Genomic DNA, 25,268 nt, shown 5'->3' with positions numbered 1-25,268 from the left:
TGCCATCGAGGAAAAGACACGGAAAGCTGCAGCGGATAATGAGACGCGTCCGATCACACAGATTTTATTTTTTCCCATCTGCTGCCACAAACTCTCCAGAGCTTCACTGAGTTTTTGACGTTCTGTGGTTCACCCAATTTCCTCTTATCAGGTTTTAATCTAAAGAACAGCTTACAGGAAGCCACTGCAGCCAGAGCTTTTATTTTTTATCTCTACTTATTTATTTATTTTTAAGATAAGACAGGTATTCCAGGCAGGTCTGACTTGAGTTTCATGTTTTAGGAAGCTCATCAACTGCCCACCGAAAAATAAAGGTGCTAACTGGAGCCAGAAACGGTTCCTCGGAGTGATACTATAGAAGAGCCATTTTTGGTTCCACAAAGAACCAAGCAAGAGGCTCTTTAAAGAACCATTGATGTAGATCGTTCTTTGGAGAACCCCGAAAGGGCCCTCAAAGAACCATCAAAAAATGTTGCCTTTAGCAGCTGTGCACAGGTCAGCCGCTCTAGCGGTCAGCCACCCACACAATCTAATCTAATCCAATCCAATCCAATCCAGCTGCTGTGCCTTAAAGTTTCCTTTCCTGCTGCCTATAATGCTCAGTTGTTGGCCGGTTCTCCACGTTCCTTGTTCCTTCATTGGGTTCCAGACGAGCTATTAAAAATGTCAGCTGTGACACTGTGGCATTTCTCCCTGTTCTCATTAATCCATTCACTGAGGAAATAATCTGCACATTAATCCACAATGAAAACTATTAGCTGCTGCCGCCACCAAATAACTCCAATAAAATTTTTTCTGACCTTTTTTGAATCTCGCCCCTGACTAATATTACAAAAAATGAACTAAAATAAAAACTAAACTAAAATTAAGCATTTTCAAAAAAAAAAAAAAAAAAACTTACAAAGCCTGCGGTAAAATCTATTTCAAAGTAGCTTGAAACTGAAAACAAAAACTAAAACCCAAATAAAAAATAAACATTAATGGAAAATGCAAAACTATAATAACCTTGGTAGCACAGTGACATTGAACACAACACAAAAACATGTTTCTATACTACAGGGTCACAGGTTCAGATCAAGATTCAGATTGAAGAAAAACACTAAAGGGTCCCTAAAGGAAGTTGTGATTTAGTTGTGATTTGGTGATCAATACAGATTCCACCAATCGATCGCTGCAGGGTTTGTTAGGGTTTGTAGTTTCTGTAAAACGAGACACAGAATCAGCAGAGAGCTCGTCGTTTTGGCCGGTCGTCATCATTTTTTGCACAAGAAATGGTTCAATTAAACTTCAACTCTCTCTCTTTGTGTGTGTGTGTGTGTGTGTGTGTGTGTGTGTGTGTGTGTGTGTGTGTGCAGTTCCCGGCGTGGAGCTCAGTATCTGTCAGTTCCTCAACAACCTGGGACTGGAACATCTGCTGGAGATCTTCGACAGGGAGCAGGTGAGCTGATCCGATCGATCGTCAATACACAACAGATCACCCTCGTAAAAATTAATCAATAATAATTCAATAACTTACAATGATGTTTTTCTACCTGGTCCCTGCTCATGGATAAAGCACGTGTAGTTTTGCAATGTAAAACTTTGTTCCAGTTTCAAAACCTTTAATCCAGTTCATATCGGCTTCACAATGTCACAAAGCATTATGGGAAATGTAGTCTTATCAGTCAGCTCTAATTTTTTATTAATCACCACCACTTCCTGTTTTTTGTGTATGCATTAAACTGCATACTATGTATTTATTCATATATACAGTGTATTTTAAATTTATTAACCCAATCTTATAAACATAGTGCTGTTTTATTTATTCCATGAAGTCCATAAACAATGGTATTTACACGTCTAAATAATAATAATATTATCTGTATTCATATAGCGCCTTTTAAAACAAAATTACAAAGTGATTCACAGTCAAGAGACGTTAAAGAATTAAGAAGAGATCAATAAATCCAAAAGATCAATGAGGTAAAAATGTGAATAAATAAACATCTGTACGTAGAATTATTTAACGGGACATTTAGCTTCTGAAATATGTATTTATTCAGGTCATGTCTCAGAGTCATCAGCCAATCAGAGCTGAGTGCTGAGCCGTGTGTGTGTGTGTGCGTGCGTGTGTGTGTGTGTGTGTGTGTGTGTGTGTGAGCAGATCACTCTGGACGTGCTGGTGGAGATGGGTCACAGAGAGCTGAAGGAGATCGGCATCAACGCCTACGGACACCGACACAAGATCATCAAAGGAGTGGAGAGGCTCATCAGCGGGCCGCAGAGTGAGCGCGCACACACACACACACACACACACACACACACACACACACACACACACTAATCACGCCTTCACATACTGTGTAGCCGTTTCACATTATCATAAGGAAACGATTTGTGTGGCAGTGGTTTGTGTAATCACTCTGGATCTGTGTGTGTGTGTGTGTGTGTGTGTGTGTGTGTCAGGTCTGAACCCCTACCTGACGTTGAACACAGCGAACAGCGGGACGATCCTGATCGACCTGGCGGCCGACGACAAGGAGTTCCAGTCTGTGGAGGAGGAGGTGAAATATATTAATAATAACAATAATAATGGTAATGATAATAATAATAATAATAATAAAATGATAATATTGATAACACAATAATAATAAAAAAATATTGATGATAACGGCTTAATTTGAATACATTTTAGCCAGATATTAAATATCCGTAAAATCAAAATTAAATTAGTAGATTTTTTAATATTAAATTAAGGCAGAATCAACTATTATTAGTAGCAGGATTGGTATTATTATTAGTATTATTAGTATTATTATTGAATTGATCCGGCAGTGTTGTAGTTCACTGCAGATGGAAGTTTCTAGATGTTTCACAGACTCAGGCTCAGTTTGCTTGGTGTCGATCAGATGCAGAGCACGATCAGAGAGCACAGAGACGGCGGCCATGCTGGAGGAGTCTTCAACAGATACAACCTGCTCAAGGTAACACACACCACACACACACACACACACACACACACACACACACACTTTGGGCTCTGTTTTATCGCCTCCTGCTGCAGATCCTTCAAGTTCTGCTGTTTTAGCGGTGGACAGAAGTCTGCCTGCTCCAGGCTCCAGGCTCTAAAGGCTCGTCCTGAGTCTCCTCTTTCGTCCTGGCTGTGTTTTGGCTGTGTGACATGCAGGGAACCAATCAGAGCACCGTCTCCTGTCCCCTTTAAAAAGGTTTTATTTGAACTGCTGATCTCCCTGCATGATGTATTTGTGGTTTTGAGTCCCTGTGGTCTACTAAATATAGTTTCACAGCTCCTCTCTCTCGCCTTTCTCCCGGAGCTCTGGCAGCACGGTTCGTTTAGCCAATCAGAGGATAGAATCAGCCCCTCTCCACTGATTGGCTGACTGTTTTCTGAGTGGCATATGGTCGGGCCAATCACAGGCAAGTAACTGAAACCTACGCTGCTCAGCGGTAAACAGGAATTATCATCTTATATAGATCTATATTATGTTTGATTGAGCCACAGACGGCAGGAGACGCCGATCCACCTCAAATCCGCCGGGGAGCGGAGGCGGGCCGGCTAGTTTAAGTGGGCGGAGTCGCCTTATGTGTGACATCACAGAAAGGAGGAAGTGCTGTCCGCTCGTCTGAAAGAGAGAGTTTCAAAAAACGGGCTGTGTGCATTTCTCCGTTTATCACAGATTTAATGCATGGGACAGTATTTATGTGGCCCAGAGACTTTCCCTATCACAAAAAACAACTAAAATTGTATTTTTCATGGGGCCTTTAAAAGCCAGGTGTCCTTGTCCAGGGAAGGAGGAAGGCTCCTCCAACCACTGACCTTAGCCCCATTTTTTTATTCTTGTCCAAAATTACAGAACCTCTGAGGTTTCATTTCTAAAACTTTATCAGATGTACCTAAAATGGATTTGCCTGTTTGTTGCTGTGGGCTACCTGCGGAAATGCCACGTTTACGTTCCAAACGTGCAGATGTAATTTCATTTTCGTCTCTCCTGGCACCGAGGAGGATTTCACTGCCTTGGAAATCTTATCCTAACTTTAGAAACTCAGGTTTACACTTAGACGTTCAGTTGATCTATTTAATGACCGGTGGCAGCCATTTATATCATATTGTTAACAAACTAAAAGGCCCTAATCCTAACCCCTAGCCATTGTAATATTCCAAGGATTACTCTGAATTTCATGTGTTAGCTATTATCGTTGTTGCTGTTATGTGCTTGTGGTCAGTATTTTATTTTACCTGCTTGGTGTTCCTTCTTATATTCTTTGTCCTGTTGTTTATGTTCAGTATAATTCTTTAAAAAAAAAAAAAAAATCCTCTTTTTGTCATATTTTATATATCAGGTCATATGAGGTCCATGTACGTGCTTGAATTTCTTTTTTTTTAATTTGATTTTTTGTGTTAGTGTCGGAGTAGATTCTAGGCATGTTTGGGCTGGGTGGGATCGATGTGTTGTTCTTTATGTTTTTTTTCTTTAAAATCAATAAAACTGCACTGGAAAAAAATTAAAAAAAAAAAAAAAAAAAGAAGGAAGGCTTCTGTGTGGTTCTCGGTGGCCAGCGTGGACAGATGTGGTCGTCGGTGTGATTTCTCCATCTGAACAAACTTTCTAACTTCTCACTACTTCACTTGCACAGGCCTGGATTTAGTTCGGATGCCCTTTTCTTCTTTAATGTCCGTTTAATGACCTCTGTGTGACCTCTGTGTGACCTCTGTGTGACCTCTGTGTGACCTCTGACCTGTGTGTGTTTCAGATCCAGAAGGTCTGCAACAAGAAGCTGTGGGAGCGATACACACACCGCAGGAAGGAAGTGTCCGAGGAAAACCACAACCACTCCAACGAACGCATGCTCTTCCACGGTGAGAGCACCATCATCACCACCATCATCATCATCATCATCATCATCACCATCATCACCACCATCACCATCATCATCACCATCATCACCACCATCATCATCATCATCATCATCATCACCATCAGTAGCAGTATTAGCAGCACTAAATAGCCGTGGTTGTTTTTGCCATATTTTGATTACAGTTACTATGTTGGCTCCTCTGTACTGTCCTCTAATGACATTATTATTTTGTTTTAACGATGTTTCATAGTATGTTTTTTGTATTTATCAAATTGCTGACACAGCATTTTAATGTAGCAGCAACTGTAATATTGCTGTTTTTTGGTACATTTTTATAACAGTAGTTGTGGTTATATTAATACGACCAGAAAGAGCAAAAATCAACCAAAACTTCACTACAAGCTTCCCCTCAGGCGGCATCCAGGACCGAAGCTTCCTCAGCCCAGTCGCCAGAATAAAATGTCTCCATTTTACGTTTTCTGCAAACCATCAAATACGTTGGAATGTCGACGTCTCAAAACCAAAAATACAGCCAGTGTGGTTGAGCCTGTACTAATGTCATGTGACTAGCTAACGTTAACTCAGTAGCTACTATAGCCACGTGCTTTTGCTTCGTTAGCTGCCAAAACTACATGGTTAAGGTCAGGAAAAAGTCACGGTTAGTGTTATGAACCATTAGCTAATGTTCGCTAATATTTGCTAAAAATGAAAAATAGTGCAAACTCCTGTTGATTGCGCCACGTACCACCTAATGAAGCATTTTTCATTCTTTTTATAGGTCGATTTCAGCATACAGGATCCTTGATTTGCAGAAATGTTTTTTTCCAACCTGCTGGTTTCCTCTAAGCGGCTCGTTTGCCGACCGCCGCCTCATAAATTACAGTAAAAATCATCAGATGTTTACCTCTCTCTCTCTCTCTCTCTCTCTCTCTCCACCTCCCAGGCTCCCCGTTCGTCAACGCCATCATCCACAAGGGCTTCGACGAGCGCCACGCCTACATCGGCGGGATGTTCGGAGCCGGGATCTACTTCGCCGAGAACTCGTCCAAAAGTAACCAGTACGTCTACGGCATCGGAGGAGGAACCGGCTGCCCGCTGCACAAAGACCGCTCCTGCTACGTCTGCCAGAGGTGAACTCCCCAGACGCCTCCACCGTTACATCTGTCAGATACTAATCGTTGTACACAGATACACACGTTTTCCCAAAGCGCAGTGTATCTATTTAGCACCTTTTTTAATCTACAATACAGAAAATACACCTAAGAACATATGATTTACACATACAAACACTGCAGTTTGTAGAAAACCATTATTAAAAATACAGCAGTGAGCAAACACCCAGGATATTACAATTTATGAGATTACCAATCTGACAAACTGGGGAAACTGTGGCACAAATGTGTGTGTCAGGTTTGTTTTTGCTGCGTAATTTAAAAATGTCAGATTTGTGCATCTTGGCTGTCACCTTGATTTGTGTGTGTCGGACAAACAGCGGCAACTGTGGAGCGGCCATGACGGGTGGAGACCGAGGTCGGTTTCACGCCTCATGGTCCAAATTTATATTGATTTATTGTGATGCTTTTTTTCTCTGGGTTCAATTGGCTTTCGAGTGATATGTTCACTTATCATTGGTCAGAGAAGAGCCATGAAAGTTAAAGACATCGTTGTGATTCCACACCCAGAACGAGAGCTTCATCAGGAGTGTGCTGCTCCAAAATAAATGAAGTTGATACAGATGGGGTAAAAAAAACACGATTTTGAGAGATGACACAAAGCTGGGAAATTGTTTAGAAGCATGAAAAGCAACACACATTTGTTTTGGTTTCACTTTCAAAGCTCTTTCCAGCTTTTGTCCAAATGAGGATTAACCAAACAGAGCATGAGCGCCTGATACAATTTTTTTCAAAAAAAAGAAAAAGGTGTTATTGCAGTGTCGGCCTGACGGTGGCGCTGTGGAGCTGAACCACATGTGGGGTTGGATGCACTTTTTAGAACCAGTTACGTGAAGGCTTGTTGCTAAAAAATGAGTAAGGAGTCAAGGAGGCCAAATGTGGTTATGGGTTAGATTTCCTGCAGATTCAAACAACTCTGAGAGAGAAATAGCGAAAAACTGACTACAAACTTAAAAATGGTGGAATAAAACGATGACGGCAGCAAACAGGAAACAGGAAAGCAGCGCCGGGGAAACCCACAGACCCGACAGCTGACCGGACTCGACTTTATTGATCGTGCAGAAACCCAGACAGCCAATTAGAGCAGCACGTCTCTCCTTTATATCTCCTCTGCCAAGCGTCCACTCAGTCAGACAGGGCAGGCTGAGTGCACACAGACACATGGATTATTATTACTTTTTATTTTTATTTAACCAGGGAGTCACTTGAGATTCAGCTTAAGAGATTTCTGGCCAAGAGAGCAGCGAACAAAGAGAAACACACAAAAGACGAAACAAATACTGTTACGAATCAAGTACTGTTCCTCTGCTGGTATGTGACTGCAGTAGAAGTAGAAGTACTGTTCCTCTGCTGGTATGTGACTGCAGTAGAAGTAGAAGTACTGTTCCTCTGCTGGTATGTGACTGCAGTAGAAGTAGAAGTACTGTTCCTCTGCTGGTATGTGACTGCAGTAGAAGTAGAAGTACTGTTCCTGTGCTGGTATGTGACTGCAGTAGAAGTAGAAGTAGTGCAGTAAAAATGTCCTGCAGTAAAAGTCCAAAGTGTCTCATGTCAAATGTCCTGGCAGTAAAAGTGACTGAGCTCCTTTTTCCAAACAGTAACTGTGTGAGCTGGGATCTTTTCCATGCAGTTAGAAAAGGAGGAGAGAACACGCCGCACACTACAGGCTTTTAAAGGGGCATTACGCAAAAAACTGAAGTGAGGACCCTGTAGACTCAACTGACAAAGGTGGAATAAGCAGATAATTCTGCACACATATTCCCCATTTTTCGCGAGTTAAGTCTAAATGAAGTCACCACACAGCTTTTATTGTGAAATTTGGAAAATGACAAAAAGCACAACCAACAATAGTAGAAGCAGGTTCTTCTTCTCATCTTTTCTGACTGAGCTTTTATTGTGAAAGGCTCCACAGTCTGTCTCTAATCATCTGTTCTCTGTAATGGATCTGATTTAAAATGTAGTGAAGGACAAAACTCAAACAGAAACTGACTGAAAGAAAAGTCAAATGCTCAAAAATGTACAAGTCACTTGATTACAGTAATGTGAGTAAATGTACTCAGTTACTTCCCCCTCTGCAAATATCATATATCACATAAACAGAAGCAGCTGCTACTACAAATGTGATTTTTTTTTGTGATTGTTTGTTGTGCTGTGTGTCCCCTGCAGGCACCTGTTGTTCTGCAGGGTGACTCTGGGGAAATCCTTCCTGCAGTTCAGTGCCATGAAGATGGCTCACTCGCCGCCGGGTCATCACTCCGTCACCGGCCGGCCGAGCGTCAACGGCCTGGCGCTCGCCGAGTACGTCATCTACCGAGGAGAGCAGGTACGCCCGGGGCTCCGCTTAGGAAAAACTAAATCAATAAAATCATGTATTTAACTGTTTTATTATTATTACTACTTTCATTATTAGTGTCATTTTGTCTTATTTTTTGTATATTGTAATTATGTTTGTTTGTATGTTTATTTATCTACCCGTTTATTTGCTTTATTTATATTTATTTTTTCTTTGTTTTTATTTTAATTTTAATTTTAATGTTGTTTATTTTTAAGCATTTTTATTTTCATGTATTTAATATTTATTTTTTATAATTATTTGAATAACAATTACTTAGTTATTTATTTTTTATTGTTTATGTTGTAAATATTTTTAGTATTTTAATTATGTATTTATTTAGCATTGGCTTGGTACTGTTTTAAGATTTTTTTTTTTTAATTTCTCAGTTTGTTCATGAATTTTTATTATCATTTGTGCATCCCTCCATTCACGCGTGTGCTATCCTTCAGTTCCTTCATTTCCTCTGTGATGATAATAACAATAGCATTAATAATAATAACAATGATAATAATAATAATAATGATAAGTCTCTCTAGTTGCGGCTCAGTGATGAAACGTCCTCGCCTCTGAATCGCTTCCTCCTCTCTTCGCTGTAATTGCTCTGTAAAAATTGCCTCTGTCATTTCTCCTTCCCTTTTTTTCTTCTCCTTCTTCTTCTTCTTTTGTTCTCTGAGTGTTAATCGTGCGGCTCGCTGCGGCTCCGCCCCCTGACCTTTGCCCTCCTTCACGCTGCAGCATTTCTCCTGCGGCTCAGACTGAAACGTCTCCGGCCGGCGGAGAGCTTCTGTGTGTGTGTGTGTGTGTGTGTGTGTGTGTGTGTGGACTTGTAATCCATTTTGCTAAAACCACTGGCTGCACACAAGTGGCTCTTCACAGTCCGGTGTGAATAGATGTCCACTCAGGCAATCAGCGGTGTCATTAGTGTGTGAAATTACATGCGGTGGCGTGGAGCTGGAGAGCAAAACACATTTCAGCAGGAAGAGCCCGACTCACATCCAACTCACATCCAACTCACATCCAACTCACATCCAACTGAGATTCATCTCTTATCCGACTGAGAAGCCAGAAGGAAGTTTGATTCCACCTGTTGCTTTTGTTTGTTTGTTTGTGAGCAAAAACAAATAACAATAATCCACAAAAAGTCAGAGATTGTTACAGACGAAAATCTGCTGGTCAGATTCAGATCTCATCTTGTCCAAATGCACCTACACTCAGAAACATAAAGGTGCTAACTGGAACCAAAACTGGTTCTTGGGAGTGATGCCATGGAAGAACTATTTTTGGTTCCACAAAGAACCTTTAGTATTTGGTAAGGTCCATTAGTATTGGGACAGTGACAGAGTATTTATAATTTTGCCCTTGTTCACCACCACAGTGGATTTTATACTGTTTTGTACACTGTCACTGTCCAAATACTTATGGACCTCACCATACTTCTGTAGATGGTTCTTTAAAGAACCACTAAAGGTGCCTCAAAGAACAAAAAATGGCCCCTTTATGGTTCTTCGTGTAAAGTCCCCATAAAATGAGCTCACATGACCTCTACTTCCTGTCAATCAGAGCATCTTAAACAGTGACATCATCCTGCTCTAGTGGCTGTAAATTAAAATGTCACCCAATAAAACCTTCACAAATTCTCTCTCATCCACCTCAACCCTTCAAAATAAAAGTGTGTTTCTCTCCCAAACTGAGCACTTGTGAATGACGAGGTGTTAAAAATGTCAGCTGACATTAATCCATTCACTGAGGAAATAATCTGCACATTAATCCACAAGGAAAAGAATTGGTAGCTGCTGCCGCCACCAAATAACTCCAATAAGCATGAAGAACCTTTAGCACTTTAAAGAACCACAGACAGTCTGTGAGGAACCAGCCCAGTGAAGATGAGGCTGGCGCAGTGTTGAGGATAGTTGTGTTTTCCTGAGTGTCCCTGAACGCCTCTGTGTTCCCATCAGGCCTATCCGGAGTATCTGATTACGTACCAGATCGTGAAGCCTGATGCATCTGCGGAGGGATGAGGAGGAAGAGGAAGAGGAGGAGGATGGAGGAAGAGGAGGAGGCGGAAGTGAAGTGTAGAAGAAGAAGAAGAAGAAGAGCGTTCATCTCAGCCTATCAGTTGAGCCTTGGCTTTACTAACTGCATGCACAGATAAACTTTATTTATACAATGTATAAAACATTTGGGTTTCTATCAGATGCCTGTTTTTTGGTTTGTTTGTTTGTTTGTTTTTTGTTTTTTCTATCGTTTGTCACTTTGGTTGATGCACTTTATTAACCCTGGGTTTGATCACGGTGTGATGTGGCTGTCCGTTTGTCTTTTTGTTACTGACGCGGCGTCGCCCGGCTCGTCAGGACAGCTCTCTGAGAAAGGATGTGTCGCGTTCAGGTGCAGCTGTGGACCGTCCTGTAGCCGAACGTCCACCCGTCTGTTCCCCTTCAAAATAAAAGGCTCGTTCTAACCTCAGCGGGGTGAAGCGGCGCTCACACTCCCACTACAAACTGTAGTTAGTCCCATTTAAAATCCTGCAAGCGATGAAAAATGTCTTCATTTCCGGTGGCAAAGCGATTAATTCTGTGCCGAGTTCATCTTCTAGTCTAAAATTTGCCGTGACATCACTGTGTTCAGCCAATAGGAGCTCTGCTGGGCGGAGTCAACCAATCAAACATGGAGGTGAAACCTGTCCCCCCACCCACCCCGTCCATCCATCTGCTGGCAGGATAACTCACAAAGTCCCAGAGGGATTTGAGCCAAACTTGGTAAGAAGTTTGGTCATTGGCCAGCGAATAAATGACAAACATCACAGACCAATCGGCCTTAAGGGGGCGTGGCAATGGGCGGAGCCTATAGCAGACCAGGCTGTGGTTTCCAAACATGTAAACCTGATGTGTTAAGTGTTTGGTCATCGGAAGCCTGAAGGCGGACGAACCTGTGAGCCATGACCACTGTTACCCAAAGGGGGCGGGGCTTAGCCTGAACAGGGCTGCGTCCCAGGTGGCGGTCTGCGCTCCGAGTGCCTTCCCGTTCCAGTTTTACTGGCCTGAGCGCCGTCCGACTACAAAAACCAACAGAGGAGAGAAGCTGCACATCGGCAGCTCACCTCCAGACGGGCAAAGATGATTCATCACCTTAGAAAGTAACGTTATCTTTAACGTTAATGTCACACTTCAGACCCCGTATGAGCTCACAGACCGCTCACTGTTGGTTAAAAATAGATCTGACCTCACACAGTGTTTTTTTTCTCAGCTGCCATTTTCTGAAATTACACAGAAACCCATCACAATCATCTGTTAGACTCTCAGAACGTGAGCACCTCAAAGCCTGGAGGTGATTGTGGTTGTTTTATTTGTCCTGAACGTGTTTTTTAAAAAATGAGATTGCAGACCGGAGCCCAGAGGAAGACCACATTCATCTCTCAGTGCGCTATTTAAAAAGTGCAGCTGTTAGCATTTCTCTCTGTTGAAACTAATTCAGCTTTTCCACTTTTTCATCAGCTGACCAATCACAGCAAGAAAATCAGATACAGAACAGTGTTGTTATGGTTACAGTTTGTCAAGAACAACGCTGGATATACATATTTTGGGGGGGTTTTGGACACTGAAAAATGCCTTGTCTGCTTTTTTTCCTCTCTGAAAAACATGGTGGCAGCTGAGCTAGAGTTTGTCTAGTTTTCCCAAATCGTTTCACTCGATCAGCCGTGGAAATTTTTCCCAACTCATACAGGAGCACCAAGTCATTAAGTGCCAAAATTACAGTTAAAATAATAATAATAATAATAACAGTAATAAGCCGCTATCGACATGCATCGCTGTGATAAAACCGCCGGGTAACGGGACGGATCCTCTCTCAGAGCGAGCGTTTGCCGGGTCGGTGCTACCTGGCAGCGCTCGGGGCGAATCCTAACGAGGTGAAGTACTTATTTTACGAAGATGTTGTGTATATATATTTTTTTGTACTAGCATGTTAATTTATTGACATTTGTAATGATGATACAAAAAAAAAAAAAAAAGAGTTCTATGCCTGAGTTTGGAGGCAACCTGAGGAATTTAATTTCCTCCTGCGGGGCTTCATGTTTACTCCGTCAGCCTCGACGAGAAACACCTTTTGATTGGACAGTGTCGCAACGATCAGCCAATTACAGCGTGCGTAAGCCTAAATATACTTATCATCAGTTTATAAGCCCACTTTATACCCACACACACACACACACACACACACATACATTTTTCCACTGCAGAAGCCTACCATGCTGCTAAATTTTCCCGTGATTGAAAATCGCATATATCCTCGCATTTATTTGCACTCCGTTCTAATTCTGGTGCAGATCCAGAAACTAGGAAGCTACTGGGAAATAGCAGCGACCAGAATTTTGAAAAAAGGATAAGAAAGCTGTGGTGAAAAGGCGACAATGGCGGTGTTTTGACGCGGTTTTATTACATCTCACCAAAAAGAAGAAGAAACAGAAGGTGACGCGTTTGTTCACCAAGCGGCCCGTGCTTCTCATTTGCCTTCTGAGTTTAATTTTCCCAGAATAAAGCAACGGAAACAAATTCGAAAGAGAGATGAAGCCGAGCCGCATCAAAAAAACAAAACAAAACAAAAAAAACAGAATGCACTTCAGTGTTTCGTCCACTGGGGGCAGTGCTGTGCACCTGAAACAGAGTAGTGAATGGGGCTTAAAGCTATAAACTAGTTATAATGCAGACAGAATTATAAGCTGAAGTTTCTGTGGCTCTCTTACACAGGAAGTCCAGTCTAATTTTTTTTGATGATTTCTAACCTGGTTCACAGACTTTCTCCTCCATGCAGAGCAGAAATGTGGAAGAAGGTCCCTGATTATGGGGAACCTGGGGAAAAGGTGAATTTGAAGAGCAGCTTTCTCACACAAGTCCAAATTTCCGGCACAAATTAGAAAGCGTCGGTCAAAACTGTCTTCTCCACGCTGCCCCCTTCAGTCCAGTCCGGGAGCAGCATGGTGCCTGTGCAGTGGGAAAAAAAAAACAAAAACGACATAATCAACCCGATTCCAATGTTTCTGTGGTTCTACTGTGTGCGATAACACACACACACACACACACACACACACACACACACACACTCCCGTCTCGAAACTCCGGAAGAAGAAACCCTAAAGGAATGTAATGTATGTACATTTAGCCTGACTGTCTTCAGATCGTTCTGCCGTCGTGAACTCTTCTTCTCTGGTGTGTAATGTGAAGTTAACGGGCGCCGGCGGGGCGGGGCGTGGCGTGGCGTGGCGTGGCGCCGCCCGCCCGGCCGGGCCCGCTGCATGGTGCTCTGGGTGTCTGTCTGGTCAGCAGTGTGTGTCGTAGTTTTCTGCCGTTCTGTTTTGCCTGTGTTAGCGCCGACCGGGAGGAGAGCAGCAGCCGAGCGAGCGACCAATAACCTTCAGGCGCCGTTCCAGGGCGACTTTTCACTTCTTGCCTTCGTTCATGTTCCACTTCACTCTGGATCAGTGGTTCTCAAAGTGAGGTCCGGGGACACTTAGGGGGTCCTCGAATAGTTAAATTTCACTGTAATTTAACATTTAAACACAAGAAATCTGTCCTCGAACCACCAACAGTGATCTGACGTTGAACTGCATCGTTTTAATAATTGAAATGTAGTTTTTTAAATGTAGTTTTCTTTCTTTCGGGCAGTTTTCTCATGATGTGCTGTATTTTTGTTGTTGTTGTTTTTTTTTTTTATCACTAATGTTCTGGAAGGGTTAGGGGTTTTGGAAGAGATTTTTTTGATAATTTGTTAACCACCTTTTTCCCCCTGACATTTTTAGAAGAAATCGAGTGAGTTTTCTCAAGTTTCAAAGGGTTAATTTCACTATTAATGAAGTCACTGGAGACATTTGTTGCGTTCAAAAACTGAGCAGTTATTTTAATACGGTGCTATAATCTCTCCTCTTTTAATCTTTGTCAGCATTCAAGATTGGCATCTAAACAAGCACAAAAAAAATCTCTCTCTCTATATATATCTCTTCTTATCAGGGCCCCCAAGGCAGAAAATCATTTTGGCAGAAACTCTCGTCTAAACACGACGAGCTCCTCTCAGTAAAGACGAGAGCAGAGGCTTTCATTCACAGAACTGCAGAGAACATCAGATTCTGTGTAAACGTTTTATTTTGCAAAAGAAAACATGGGAATCAGACCCTTAGTGTCCCTGAACGCAGCACATCAGTATGAAACCGAGAACTGAGCTTCTTCTAAAAAGTAAAAGTCGTCGCTCTGTCTTTAGCAGCCGGGTCTCCGGCTGTGTTTGGAAACTGGGAGTGAATGAGCCTGAGAAATTTGCCAAAAGTGATTTTAAAATGTCTTTAATCCTGGTTTATGCACATAGAAACTGTCTGAAACAGCATGAAATGGATTGGAAATGGAAGAAAACAAAGCTAAGAGTCAAATCACACTGGAACTGTCCTCATGATGTCAGGATTTTATTATTTTTCTCCCCCGAGTGGGGCGTGTACTGTAGCATTTCAGGGGGAAAAAACAGTTTCACACATTTGAAAGGATGATTTAGAAGTGTGTTTGATTTAACTGATGGTAAGACGGTCGGACTACACTTTGTTTAACTACAAATGTTAAAAAATATATATATGAAAAAGTCTCTCGGCTTTTTGAAAAGTTGTTTTCGGTGGCAGTGAAAATCAAACGCACCCGGGCCGGTCGAGGCGTGTGAAGCGTTCCCGGCGGGTTGGCTTGTTCTCCGTCCCGGTCGGCTCCAGTGCTTCTTCAGTGTCTGTAGTCTTTATCGCAGGCTGAGGCTGCTGGGGGAGGGGGGCGGAGCTACAGCGGCAGCCATGTTGGCAGAAATAAAACGACTTCTTTGTGAACCCGCCTGTCGTCTGCGTCTTTTTTCATCATCTGACTCTGAAACCGAGTGCGTTTGTTTGAACCTCACACCTCAGGAGGGACAAAGAGAAGTGATGGACATTTTGAATCGGAGATGTTTACAGTGTGAGTTGGTACGTTTTTATTTTTATTTTTATTTTATTTTATCTACCCTTTAAGGAAAATATGAGTCAGTGTCCAGAAAACAAAGTGAATCATCAAATTTAATCTCGTCTTTATTTTCCTATTCAAGGTTTTTTGTTCCACTCCAGAAGCAAAGAAGACCTTCAGCTTTTAGTTGTTAACAAAAAAAGAGAGAATTTCATCAAAATATGCAGTTTAAATTAGATGTAAAGTAAAATAAAACCAACACAAACTGATTTCTTCCATTTAACCAGATAAGTTTAATTATTACAGCAAAGATTTGTCATTTAGACAGAAGAGAATGACACATATTTTGAATGCATTTGCATAATAGCACAAATTATTATCATTATCCTTTCAAATAAATTCATTTATTCATTCATATTCAGTGATTGATCACTGGATTAAACAATGAGCTGAACGCTGAAAAAGTTTGAATCGATTATAGTTTTGCTTATTTATCTCCGTTGATATGGTCTTTTTCTTGGCTGCTGGTCGGACTTCATACGGACAAAAAAAATCAATCGATTATCTGAAAAAAACATCAGAAGATGCAGCAGATGCACGAAAATGATCAGAAAGTTATTGCCAACCTATCAGAAATACTTTATTGATTCATGTATTGACCCTCGAGGGGAAAGTGGATCAGCTGCTCGAGAGAAAAAAATAGATATATAGGCATAAGCGAGAGCATAAGAAAAAGAAATGGAAAATAATAAATATAAAAATGTGTGCGTTAGAAATATGTGAAATCCAGTGTGGTTTTACTTGGTATCAGCTGTAGCTCTAGTGGAGAGTTTTAGTGGCATAAATAAAAAATGTTTCAGGGATTTTTCCACTGAATACTTTATGTTAAATGTAAAAATACTGAACTCAGATTATTGGTATCAGCCTTCACATCTCCATATTGGTGCAGCCCTGAGAGAGACGTGATGTCGTGGCTCGGATTTTATTAGTATTCCTGACACCTTCCTCTTTTGTTTGGGCTGTTTTTGTCTCGTTTTTTTTGGGCTGAACCCCTCGGCTCTGAGACGAGGCTCAGCGAGAGCGAGGGTCCTGCTGGGAGTCCCGAGCTGCCACATGATGGATCGGCACGAACGGCCTGACAGCCCGTCGCCGCTGACGCCTGTCAGGGCGGCCGAGCTCCTCATTCACTTTGCTAAACGCACCTCGCTGTAAAACTAAAACGCCTAAAGGACAAAGCTGCTCAGTCTCTGATTCATCACTTTGAGGGAAAGATGCTCATCTAGACAAACACAGAATCACAATGTATAAAAATGTGTTTATATAAAGATACTCTGTGGACAAAAGCCTTGTTTCCACCTGCAGGAGCTTTTCTGAGCTCCCATCCTAAAGATAAGATAAGATAAGATATTCCTTTATTAGTCCCACAGTGGGGGAATTTCAAGCATTACAGCAGCAAAGTGGATAGCAAAATATGAAGCATAATTTACATTATAAACAGTATAAACATAATAAATAGCAAAAAGCAATATAAACATTATAAACAAGGAATATTGAAAAAAAAATAGAAATATGAACAATTTAAACAACAGAAGAAAATAACGTGTCTATGGATATTCTCATTTATCCAGGTCATCGTTCTCTTTGGGCAAAAATGAATCGTAGGCAACTGTCCAGTTGCCTACGATTCATTTTTGTGCCCAAAGAGAAGAAAATAACCTAAACCTGAGGAACAACCCGCTCCGACGGAGGTTCAGAGTTTCTGTGAAACCATGAGACCAAGTGACAGAACCCGACGCCCGGGAAATCCAGAGGCATTAATATGGAGTTGGTCCTTTGCAGCAGAACAGCGAGAGAGTTTCTGCCAGATGTTGGAGTGTCTGTGGGAGTTTCTGCCAGATGTTGGAGTGTCTGTGGGAGTTTCTACCAGATGTTGGAGTGTGTCTGTGGGAGTTTCTGCCAGATGTTGGAGTGTGTCTGTGGGAGTTTCTACCAGATGTTGGAGTGTCTGTGGGAGTTTGTGCCAGATGTTGGAGTGTGTCTGTGGGAGTTTCTACCAGATGTTGGAGTGTCTGTGGGAGTTTGTGCCAGATGTTGGAGTGTGTCTGTGGGAGTTTCTACCAGATGTTGGAGTGTCTGTGGGAGTTTCTGCCAGATGTTGGAGTGTCTGTGGGAGTTTTGAGCCTTTGTGAGCTCAGACTCTGATGTTGGACCAGAGGGCCCGGCTCACAGTCTGCGTTCTAGTTGATCCCAAAGGTGTTGGATGGGGTTGAGGTCGGGGCTCTGTGCGGGCCGCTCAACTTCTTCCACACCAAACTCAGCCGGCCACGCCTTTATGGAGCTGCTCTGTGCACTGGGGCTCAGTCATGCTGGGACAGGAAAGGGCCTTCCTTCCCCAAACTGGTCCCACAGAGCTGGAAGCAGAGAATTGTCCAAAATGTGTCGGTGAGCTGAAGCGTTCAGATTTCCCTTCAGTGGAGCTGAGGGGCCGAGGCCGAGCCCAGAAACACCAGCCCACAGCGTGACCCCTCCTCCAGCAAACTGCACAGTCGGCACAGTGCGCTCAGGCAGGGAACGTTCTCCTGGAGGCGGAGAACGTTCTCCTGGAGGCGGGGAACGTTCTCCTGGCGTTCCCTAAACCCAGACTCGTGCATCAGACCGCCACGTGGTGCCGCCCCCTGGTGGCCGAGTCGCTGTGGTTCTTAAACGCTTCCACTTTGCAATAATCCCACTTCCAGCTGATGGTGGAATATCTAGGAGGGAAGAAACTTCAGCAGCTGCTTATTATCTGTACATATTCACGCTGTGTCTTTTGGACTTCCAGTGTGTTCAGAGCAATAACAAGCACATAATAACACACACACACACAGAGAGACACACACACACACACTGGATAATAAAAGGCACCAGTCTGCATTGTGTAAAGTGTGTTTTGCAGTATAATTGAATCTCTGTCCTGTCAGAGGTATTCACGGTTTAAAGTGGGATCTTCTCAGCCCGTCCCGTCCACTTCAACATTCGAGACGCCATCATTTGACTCCGGTGTGCCGTCTCCATGACAACATGTCCCGTCCTTGTTTTGGACGTTCCCCGTGTGCAGCGGGACATGGAAGAGGATCTTTTATTTATAAGAAGCCGTCAGCAGTTACAGCTGTGAGGACACTCGATGCAGCACATTTGTTTCTGCTGTTTCTTTTTTCATATGATGAAAAAAAATTCTGTCATTTTTGGGGAAATTTCATATCCTGGGAATCAAAGTTTTATCATCAACACTCCCCCGGCAAACCCTGCCACCATGGAAATATATTACTTCACTCTGTGTGTGTGTGTGTGTGTGTGTGTGTGTGTGTGTGTGTGTGTGTGTGTGTGTGATCTCCCTGCAGAGTAGAGCTGTCAGTCAGACACATTTCATTATTGCAGCTTCAGTTTTTCTCTCCTTCATCCCTCCTTTCTCCTCCCTGTCTCTCCTCTTTTCATCTTCTCCTTTTCTCCTCTTTCATCTTTTCTCTTCCTCCTTTTCTCCTCCTTTTCTCGTTTTTCTTTTTCTCCTCCTTTTCTTCTCTTCCCTTTTTCTCACCCCTTTCTCCTCTTCTTTTTTCTTTTCTCCTCCTCTTCTCTCTTCTTTCCTCTTTTTTATTTTCTCCTCCTCCCTTTCTCCCTTTTTTCCTCCTATCCTTTTCCTCCTCCTTCTCTCCCTCCAGTCTAATCCCCTCCTCTCTGCTCCTCCCTTCCCTCTTGAAAACGTACAGATGCAGCAAAAACCTTTAACCTTGGTGGCATTTTTCCAGCCCATAATAATTCTCCCTGTGCTGTCATTAACTTTCATTGTTGACGGTCAGGAGTCAGTCCAGAAGTTAATTATCACCAAACTTCATTGTGTTGCTCAGAGGCTCCTCAGGAGGATTCAGACCAGAGAAAGAGTTTATCAACTTTTCTGGGTGGACACTTTAAAAAAAATTGACCTAAAAAAAAAAAACAATTAAACACCTACAGTGACAATATGTTGGCTAGAATATAATTTAACCCTATAAAGCCATTCATATCATATATGATACACATTTTCAATTCCGTTTTTCGTTTTCCGTTTAATCAATACTTGACCAAAATACTGTTGTATACCTTTGAACACTTCCCCTGTTCACCCTGGACCATATCACTGGCACTTCAAGTACATATCATATATCATACACCAGAAAGGTTGTGTAATAACAGAATTTTTTGAATTTTTATATATATATATATATATATATATATATATATATATTTTTTTTTTTTTTTTTTTTTTTTTTTTTGTTTTGTTTTTTTTTTTTTTTTTTTTGTTATAGGACTAAATAAAGGGTTCAGTTTCAAAAAACTGGAATTTTCTGCCAATTCTTTCATAGTTCAGGCTTTATAGGGTTAACCCTTTTTGAGAGACAGTCCATATCTTAAAGGAATAAGCTAATTGACTTATTTCTCCCCTTTAACATCAGATGGATATCAATTTATTTAATTTATTATTTTAACACCTGATTTTGATTTTTTTTTTCTCTCTTTTTAGTCTTGGCTTTTATGGTTTACTCTTTCAGTCTGTACATTTGTGCTTTAAACCCCGATTGTAAAGCCCTTTGGATCAAGTGGTTTTTAATGTGCTATGTTAATAAAAGTGACTTGACTTGATTTGACGTGTGTTTTTGCTTTGCAAACGCTCTGACAAATTCATGATTTGGCCGTTGTTCTGGTGGAAAAGGGGTAAAAGGGGATTTTTACGTCAAACTTTGACCTAAAATTCTCACTTGATGCAGCTTTAAGTCTTCGGAAAACAAAACTCTTGACACTTTTACAGCCTGGATCCTCCTCTCTCTCTCTCTCTCTCTCTCTCTCTCTCTCTCTCTCGCTCTCCGCTGGGGATGCTGGTGAATTCCCTTTAACGTGAGACAAACATTTCCAGGTGGAAGAATAATAATAAATAATTTTCAAAGCCCTTAAATTCCCCCACCGAGACATTTTGAATTTTTTATCCCGGAGTGCTTTTATGTTCGGGCCGACAAAACAAGTTGAAGGTGATTCGGGGCTTCCTGTTTGATCTGCATTTTGATGAGATGCTGCAGATTCTCCTCTGGGACCTGCCGGGCTGCAAAAGGAGCGCTCCCCCCTCCCCGCCCGCCGCATCTCAAGTGTCTCAGGTCTAATATCCTGCAGTGTGTCGGCAAACCTGCTGCCTGAAGCTCATCCGTCGATACCGCAAAACCTCTCAGTTCAGATTCCACGATTTAAAAAAAAGACACAAGAAAAGAGTTTAAAACTAATTTAATAAAACAGCCATCCATCACACGTGGCAATTTAGAAGAGCAGCTGTCAGATTTTATTTTTTCCAGATGGTGGACATTTCAATTTGGACTTGAGCTCAGCAGTGAATTAGGCCCAAATATTCCAATTAATTACCCCAATAGCCAAATACAGGTTTTGCAGAATACATATTATATTAATGCTCAGTTTACAGCTGTGGTCAGAATATAATCAAACAATTAAACCTCAATCTCAAATGACAAAAAAACAAAACAAAAGTTGGTGTCTGTCACCATAAAATGAAACTTGTAAAAAGCCTCTGTAATCTGGCTGGTGTAATCTCTCTCTCCCCACACCTGCAGACACTTTCATAATTTAGTCAAATATCCAGTTACAAATCAATCGGTTCCCACATTTTCATTATCGCCGTTTGAAATCCTAAAAAAAGTTCATCACAAAAACCAATTAAAGACTTAAATCCTTTGCACTTTCCCTTATCAAGCGAGCGTGTTGCTCGCTCACGACTCGCACGTCGCTGGGTCGTAATGAAAGGATTTTTTTTTTTTTTTTTTTTTTTTTTTACATTTTTCAGGATTAACATGGTCACGGTGTTTCCTTAGACATTAATGAAGGACAGACAGAGAGAGAGAGAGAGAGAGAGAGAGAGAGAGAGAGAGAGAGAGAGAGAGAGAGAGAGAGAGAGAGACTGCAGGTTTCTCACTCGGTCAAACTTTGCTGCCGGTGCAATAAAGTCTAGACGGTCATAAATCAATAAATCATGGAAAACTTTGACAGATGGAGGTTTTATTCTTCATGTGAAAAGTTTAGACGAGCCTTGAAAGATGCAGATGTGATCGATTCATAGACTGAAGTGAAATAGCCTACATGAAATCCACATGTTTGTGTCTCTGTGGTGCCTCAAATGATAACATGACTGGCAACATATATATATGCTGTCTAAATATATATATATAGACTGTGTGAGGAGCAAGTGCATATTTATCCAGAGATAAATGACAAAGTGACACCATTTGAAACATTTATTTTTGATATTTCTGACAAATCATCAGTGGTAAACACATGGAGGAAAATGCACCATTTAGCACCAATGCGACACAGAGCACTGTTCTGTGTCCTTATTTGTAATATTCTGCATGATAAACTAATAAATGTTGTGTGATTTTTCCTAAAAATAATGCCTTGGTGAAGACAGGTCTCACACACTTCTCTTTTAGACTTTCCCAGGTAGCAGATCCCAGAAATTCAAGTTACTTCATCCTGCATATAACAAATGCTTTAAATTAATCTGTGGTCAGCATTTAAAAATATGTCAAAACAAGAGGTTTCCAGTGAGTTTCAGCTCAACTGAGGCTCTTTCTTGTTTATTTTTTAGGCCACAAATGAAGCTCTGATGATGCAGTGATTCACCTTTCCTCTCTGACAGACAGTGGGCCTGCTGGCTTTGATCAGCCTTACCTGTGCAGGTGCGCTGGCACTAATTGAAAGCCAGGTGTCCTCGGCTGGTTTAATGAGAGCAGGGAGAGCTGCAGGCCGGTATAAAGCAGGCAGATCTGACCAGGTGAATACACGAGGCTTCAGTCTGCAGCCGAGGGACGGACATGGAGTTTGGGTTCACTTTCAGGTACGTGGCATTGATTTAACTCATCGCTGGTTTATGTTAAGGTGTTGAGGCATCAGGGTCTTGCAAATGAGGAGCAAAACTCTTAAAAAGTCTTGTACTTCAACAGCATAGGGCTTAATCTGTTAAATTATCACTTTGTTGAGGTACCATTTGTCTTTTTTTAAGACGGTGTCATCTTAAACAAAAAGACTTAATAATTGTCTTGGACTTTTTTTTCACAGGAATTTCTGGATTTGTTTCCTGCTGTTTGGCAGTGGTGCTTGTTACCCTGCAACAAAAGGCGGTATGTTTCCCTCAAAATTAAAAAAACAACAAAAAAAACTTAATCATATTTGAGCACTAAATCTGGCTCAACACTGCAGAACTCATAGCCTTGTATGAGCAGGAGAACAACTTATCACCCAAAACCATCGTAGCTCCTCTAATCCAGACCTGTGTTGGGACGTGACTTTTAGTTTTCATCTTTAAAATGTGCCTCAACGCATTACTTTTCTAAATTAACATGTAAGCCAATTTATGGCTAGGGATTGAACATATGTTGGATACAGTTGGATTTGATTTCAACTTACTTTTGCCTCAATGTAGTTAAGTTCTTGACGTTATTGTTTCCTAGGGTATGTATATCCTTACAGACCTAGCCAGGGTTATGGTGAAGGCTCGGTTACTTCTGGAAACTCCAACTCTCTTGCATCATCCGGCCATCAACCTACAGGCAGCTCATCCTCCAGTTTTGTGTCGCTGCAGCATGAGCCAGCAGCTGAGGCCCATCACACCAGCTCTCCAGTCACCCCAGGAGCTCCCAGCATGTCCTCGGGCTCTTCTGGCCATGCTGGACCCTCCTCAAGCTATGAGCCCCACAACTTTCTTGTAGGACTTTATTCCAGCCTGTCAAAACCAAGCTCTCATAAACCCTACAGCCCTGAACCCCAAAAGCCTTCTGTCTCTCAGGAAGTGGAAAGGGGTGATGCTTTGCAGAGTCCCAGCTCTTCAGGCCATGTTCCAGGTGGCGTGCCTTACTCCAGCCTGCAGGATGCCTATGGACCTAATGCTGGCAGTGCTGTATCCACTTATACCGGCTCAACCTACAGCGGAGGGACCTCTCAAAGTGGAGGTAGCACTGCTGGGTATGTTAGCCCTCCTGTTGTCCCACCTTCACCCACGGGTTCTGGACAAAATTCTCCTAGCTTTTCTCCTCAGCCTGAACCAGCCACCAGCGCCCCTGAAGCCGGATGGTACAACTCTGGTTCCAGTTACCAGAGTTCACATGCAGATGTGCAACAAGGTGACGTATCTGGTCCCATCTCTGAGGTTTCACAGTTCCCATCCCAGACTGCCACTGATACAGAGGGCTTCCAATACCCTGCGGCCTCTGAGAATACCGGTGCTGACTTTTCATACCCAAGTTACGGAGGTGCCTCCACTTATGAGTTTGCCCCCAGTGAGCCAGGATCATCATCATTTAGCTACCCAGAAGAACCATCCTCCTCCAGTGTGTCTGAGTGGGAAGAGCAGCCTGAAGTCTATGCTCCTGCAGCAGGAAGTTATGACCCAGCTCCTAGCACCTCTGAGAATGAAGAGATGTACCCCAGTTCGGCTGAGGCAGTCTATGAACCAAGTTATGGAATGGACACTGTTCCTCTTCCAGACCCAGGCTTCATCACCCAGCAGTTTGAGGAGACACCTCAGTTCGTGAGTGAGCCTTATCCAACCAGCTACATCATCCAGTCCCATAGCGGCTACCAGCGAGGCAGAGTGTCCTTCACCAACACAAAGTACTCCCTGGACACTCCTCAACCACCAGTTCCTCGCTTCAAGCCTGTCATGCCACATCGGCCTGTTTCTAGACCAGTTTCTGCCCCAAAAGGGATGGGAAAAGCCTAAAAGGTAACGTGCAAACCTTACTGGTGTTGATCCCAATTTCTCATCAATGACTAATCTCCTTTTTTATCCAATCCTTAGGGAACCTTGGTGAATGACAGAGCTTCAACATCCCTGCAATCATCTTTAACGGTCTTGATTCAATTTGTAATGGGGAAATAAAATTTTTGAATTTATACTTGGTGTTGTCTTAAATTCAAAACTGAGCTCTGAAGATGGTGCACTTGAAAGAACCCTTTGTACCTGTTTTAACAGTGACATTCCTCTTATAGGACAGGAAAAACATGCATGCCGTTTCCACACTAGTGCTTCTCAGTTTTTGAAAAGTTGGGTCATAAGATGCTGGAAAACATTAGTTTCCTTAACAGACATGTGCAGAAGATTGCTTGTATCACTTGGCCTGCCAGATTTGTTTCCAGCACATCACAATCATACATGCCATAGGTAGTGTTCATTTTTTGCTGGCTCTTCTACACTGAATTTTGAAGTGGCTAGTTTCTGATAAGGCTGGCTTTCAGTGGACAAACACTTCCAGATGAAGGACAAGGTGGGAAAAGACTTGGAGATTGTATTGTCTGTCACAAACAAATCAGCAGCAGTAAAAGGAAACATCCAGATAAAGCAACATAATGAAATACGGGGCACCATAAATTACTCAGTCTTACTTTGGGAGGAGGGGGGCCCGCACACTTGATTGCCTGTGGATAGAAGCTATTTCTTAGTCTGTTTGTGGTTTTTATTGTCCTGAACCTGCTTCTCGAGGGAAGAGAGGTAAACAGTCTGTCTAGTCTGGTTCCAGTCACCCCCTCTGCCATCCTCACCCTCTGCTGTGCAGCCAGCTAACCACACAGTGCAGCAGGTCAGGAGGCTCTCGTTGGTGGTAGAAACCAACAGGTGTTGAAGAACGTGAGCCTGCTTCAGCTTCTGGAGAGCGTCTGCTGGGCCTTCCCCACCTAATCGGAGATGTTCCTAGACCAGGTATTAGATGCGTCTCTACCTCCTCTCCACAGACGCAGAGAGCTCTGCCTGCCTTGATCTCCTAAAAGTCTATTATGTTGTTGGTCTTTATGTGTTCCAGGTTATTATGGGAACAAAACTGTGCCAGTTGTTGGATCTCCTCCCTGTGGTCTGCAGTCTGTCCCCTCTTGTAGTAGGAAAAAGATGCTCTC

General features: G+C 42.4%; 2 protein-coding genes across 2 annotated transcripts in view; both read left to right on the top strand.

The window, feature by feature from the left end:
* The window catches only part of LOC115377768 (poly [ADP-ribose] polymerase tankyrase-2), a 39,590-nt gene extending 26,566 nt beyond the window's left edge, over window positions 1-13,024 (top strand). The window contains exons 23-30 of the mRNA XM_030077774.1: window positions 1,356-1,438; window positions 2,144-2,264; window positions 2,446-2,543; window positions 2,889-2,963; window positions 4,753-4,858; window positions 5,801-5,987; window positions 8,196-8,352; window positions 10,320-13,024. Coding sequence (XP_029933634.1) covers window positions 1,356-1,438; window positions 2,144-2,264; window positions 2,446-2,543; window positions 2,889-2,963; window positions 4,753-4,858; window positions 5,801-5,987; window positions 8,196-8,352; window positions 10,320-10,382 — 890 coding nt within the window. The 3' untranslated portion in view covers window positions 10,383-13,024. The remainder of the gene's footprint in view (window positions 1-1,355; window positions 1,439-2,143; window positions 2,265-2,445; window positions 2,544-2,888; window positions 2,964-4,752; window positions 4,859-5,800; window positions 5,988-8,195; window positions 8,353-10,319) is intronic.
* Window positions 13,025-22,123: 9,099 nt separating this feature from the next.
* Window positions 22,124-24,277, top strand: LOC115377772 (leucine-rich repeat extensin-like protein 5). Its single transcript, XM_030077780.1, has 4 exons — window positions 22,124-22,221; window positions 22,443-22,504; window positions 22,835-24,105; window positions 24,181-24,277. The coding sequence occupies exons 1-3, from the start codon at window positions 22,199-22,201 to the stop codon at window positions 24,100-24,102; spliced, it is 1,353 nt and encodes a 450-aa protein (XP_029933640.1). The 5' UTR covers window positions 22,124-22,198; the 3' UTR covers window positions 24,103-24,105; window positions 24,181-24,277.
* The last annotated feature ends 991 nt before the right edge of the window (window positions 24,278-25,268 follow it).

The sequence above is a fragment of the Myripristis murdjan genome, chromosome 19, assembly GCF_902150065.1.
Source record: "Myripristis murdjan chromosome 19, fMyrMur1.1, whole genome shotgun sequence".
Classification (NCBI taxonomy): Eukaryota; Metazoa; Chordata; class Actinopteri; order Holocentriformes; family Holocentridae; genus Myripristis; species Myripristis murdjan.
This window is presented reverse-complemented; position numbering and strand designations above follow the sequence as displayed.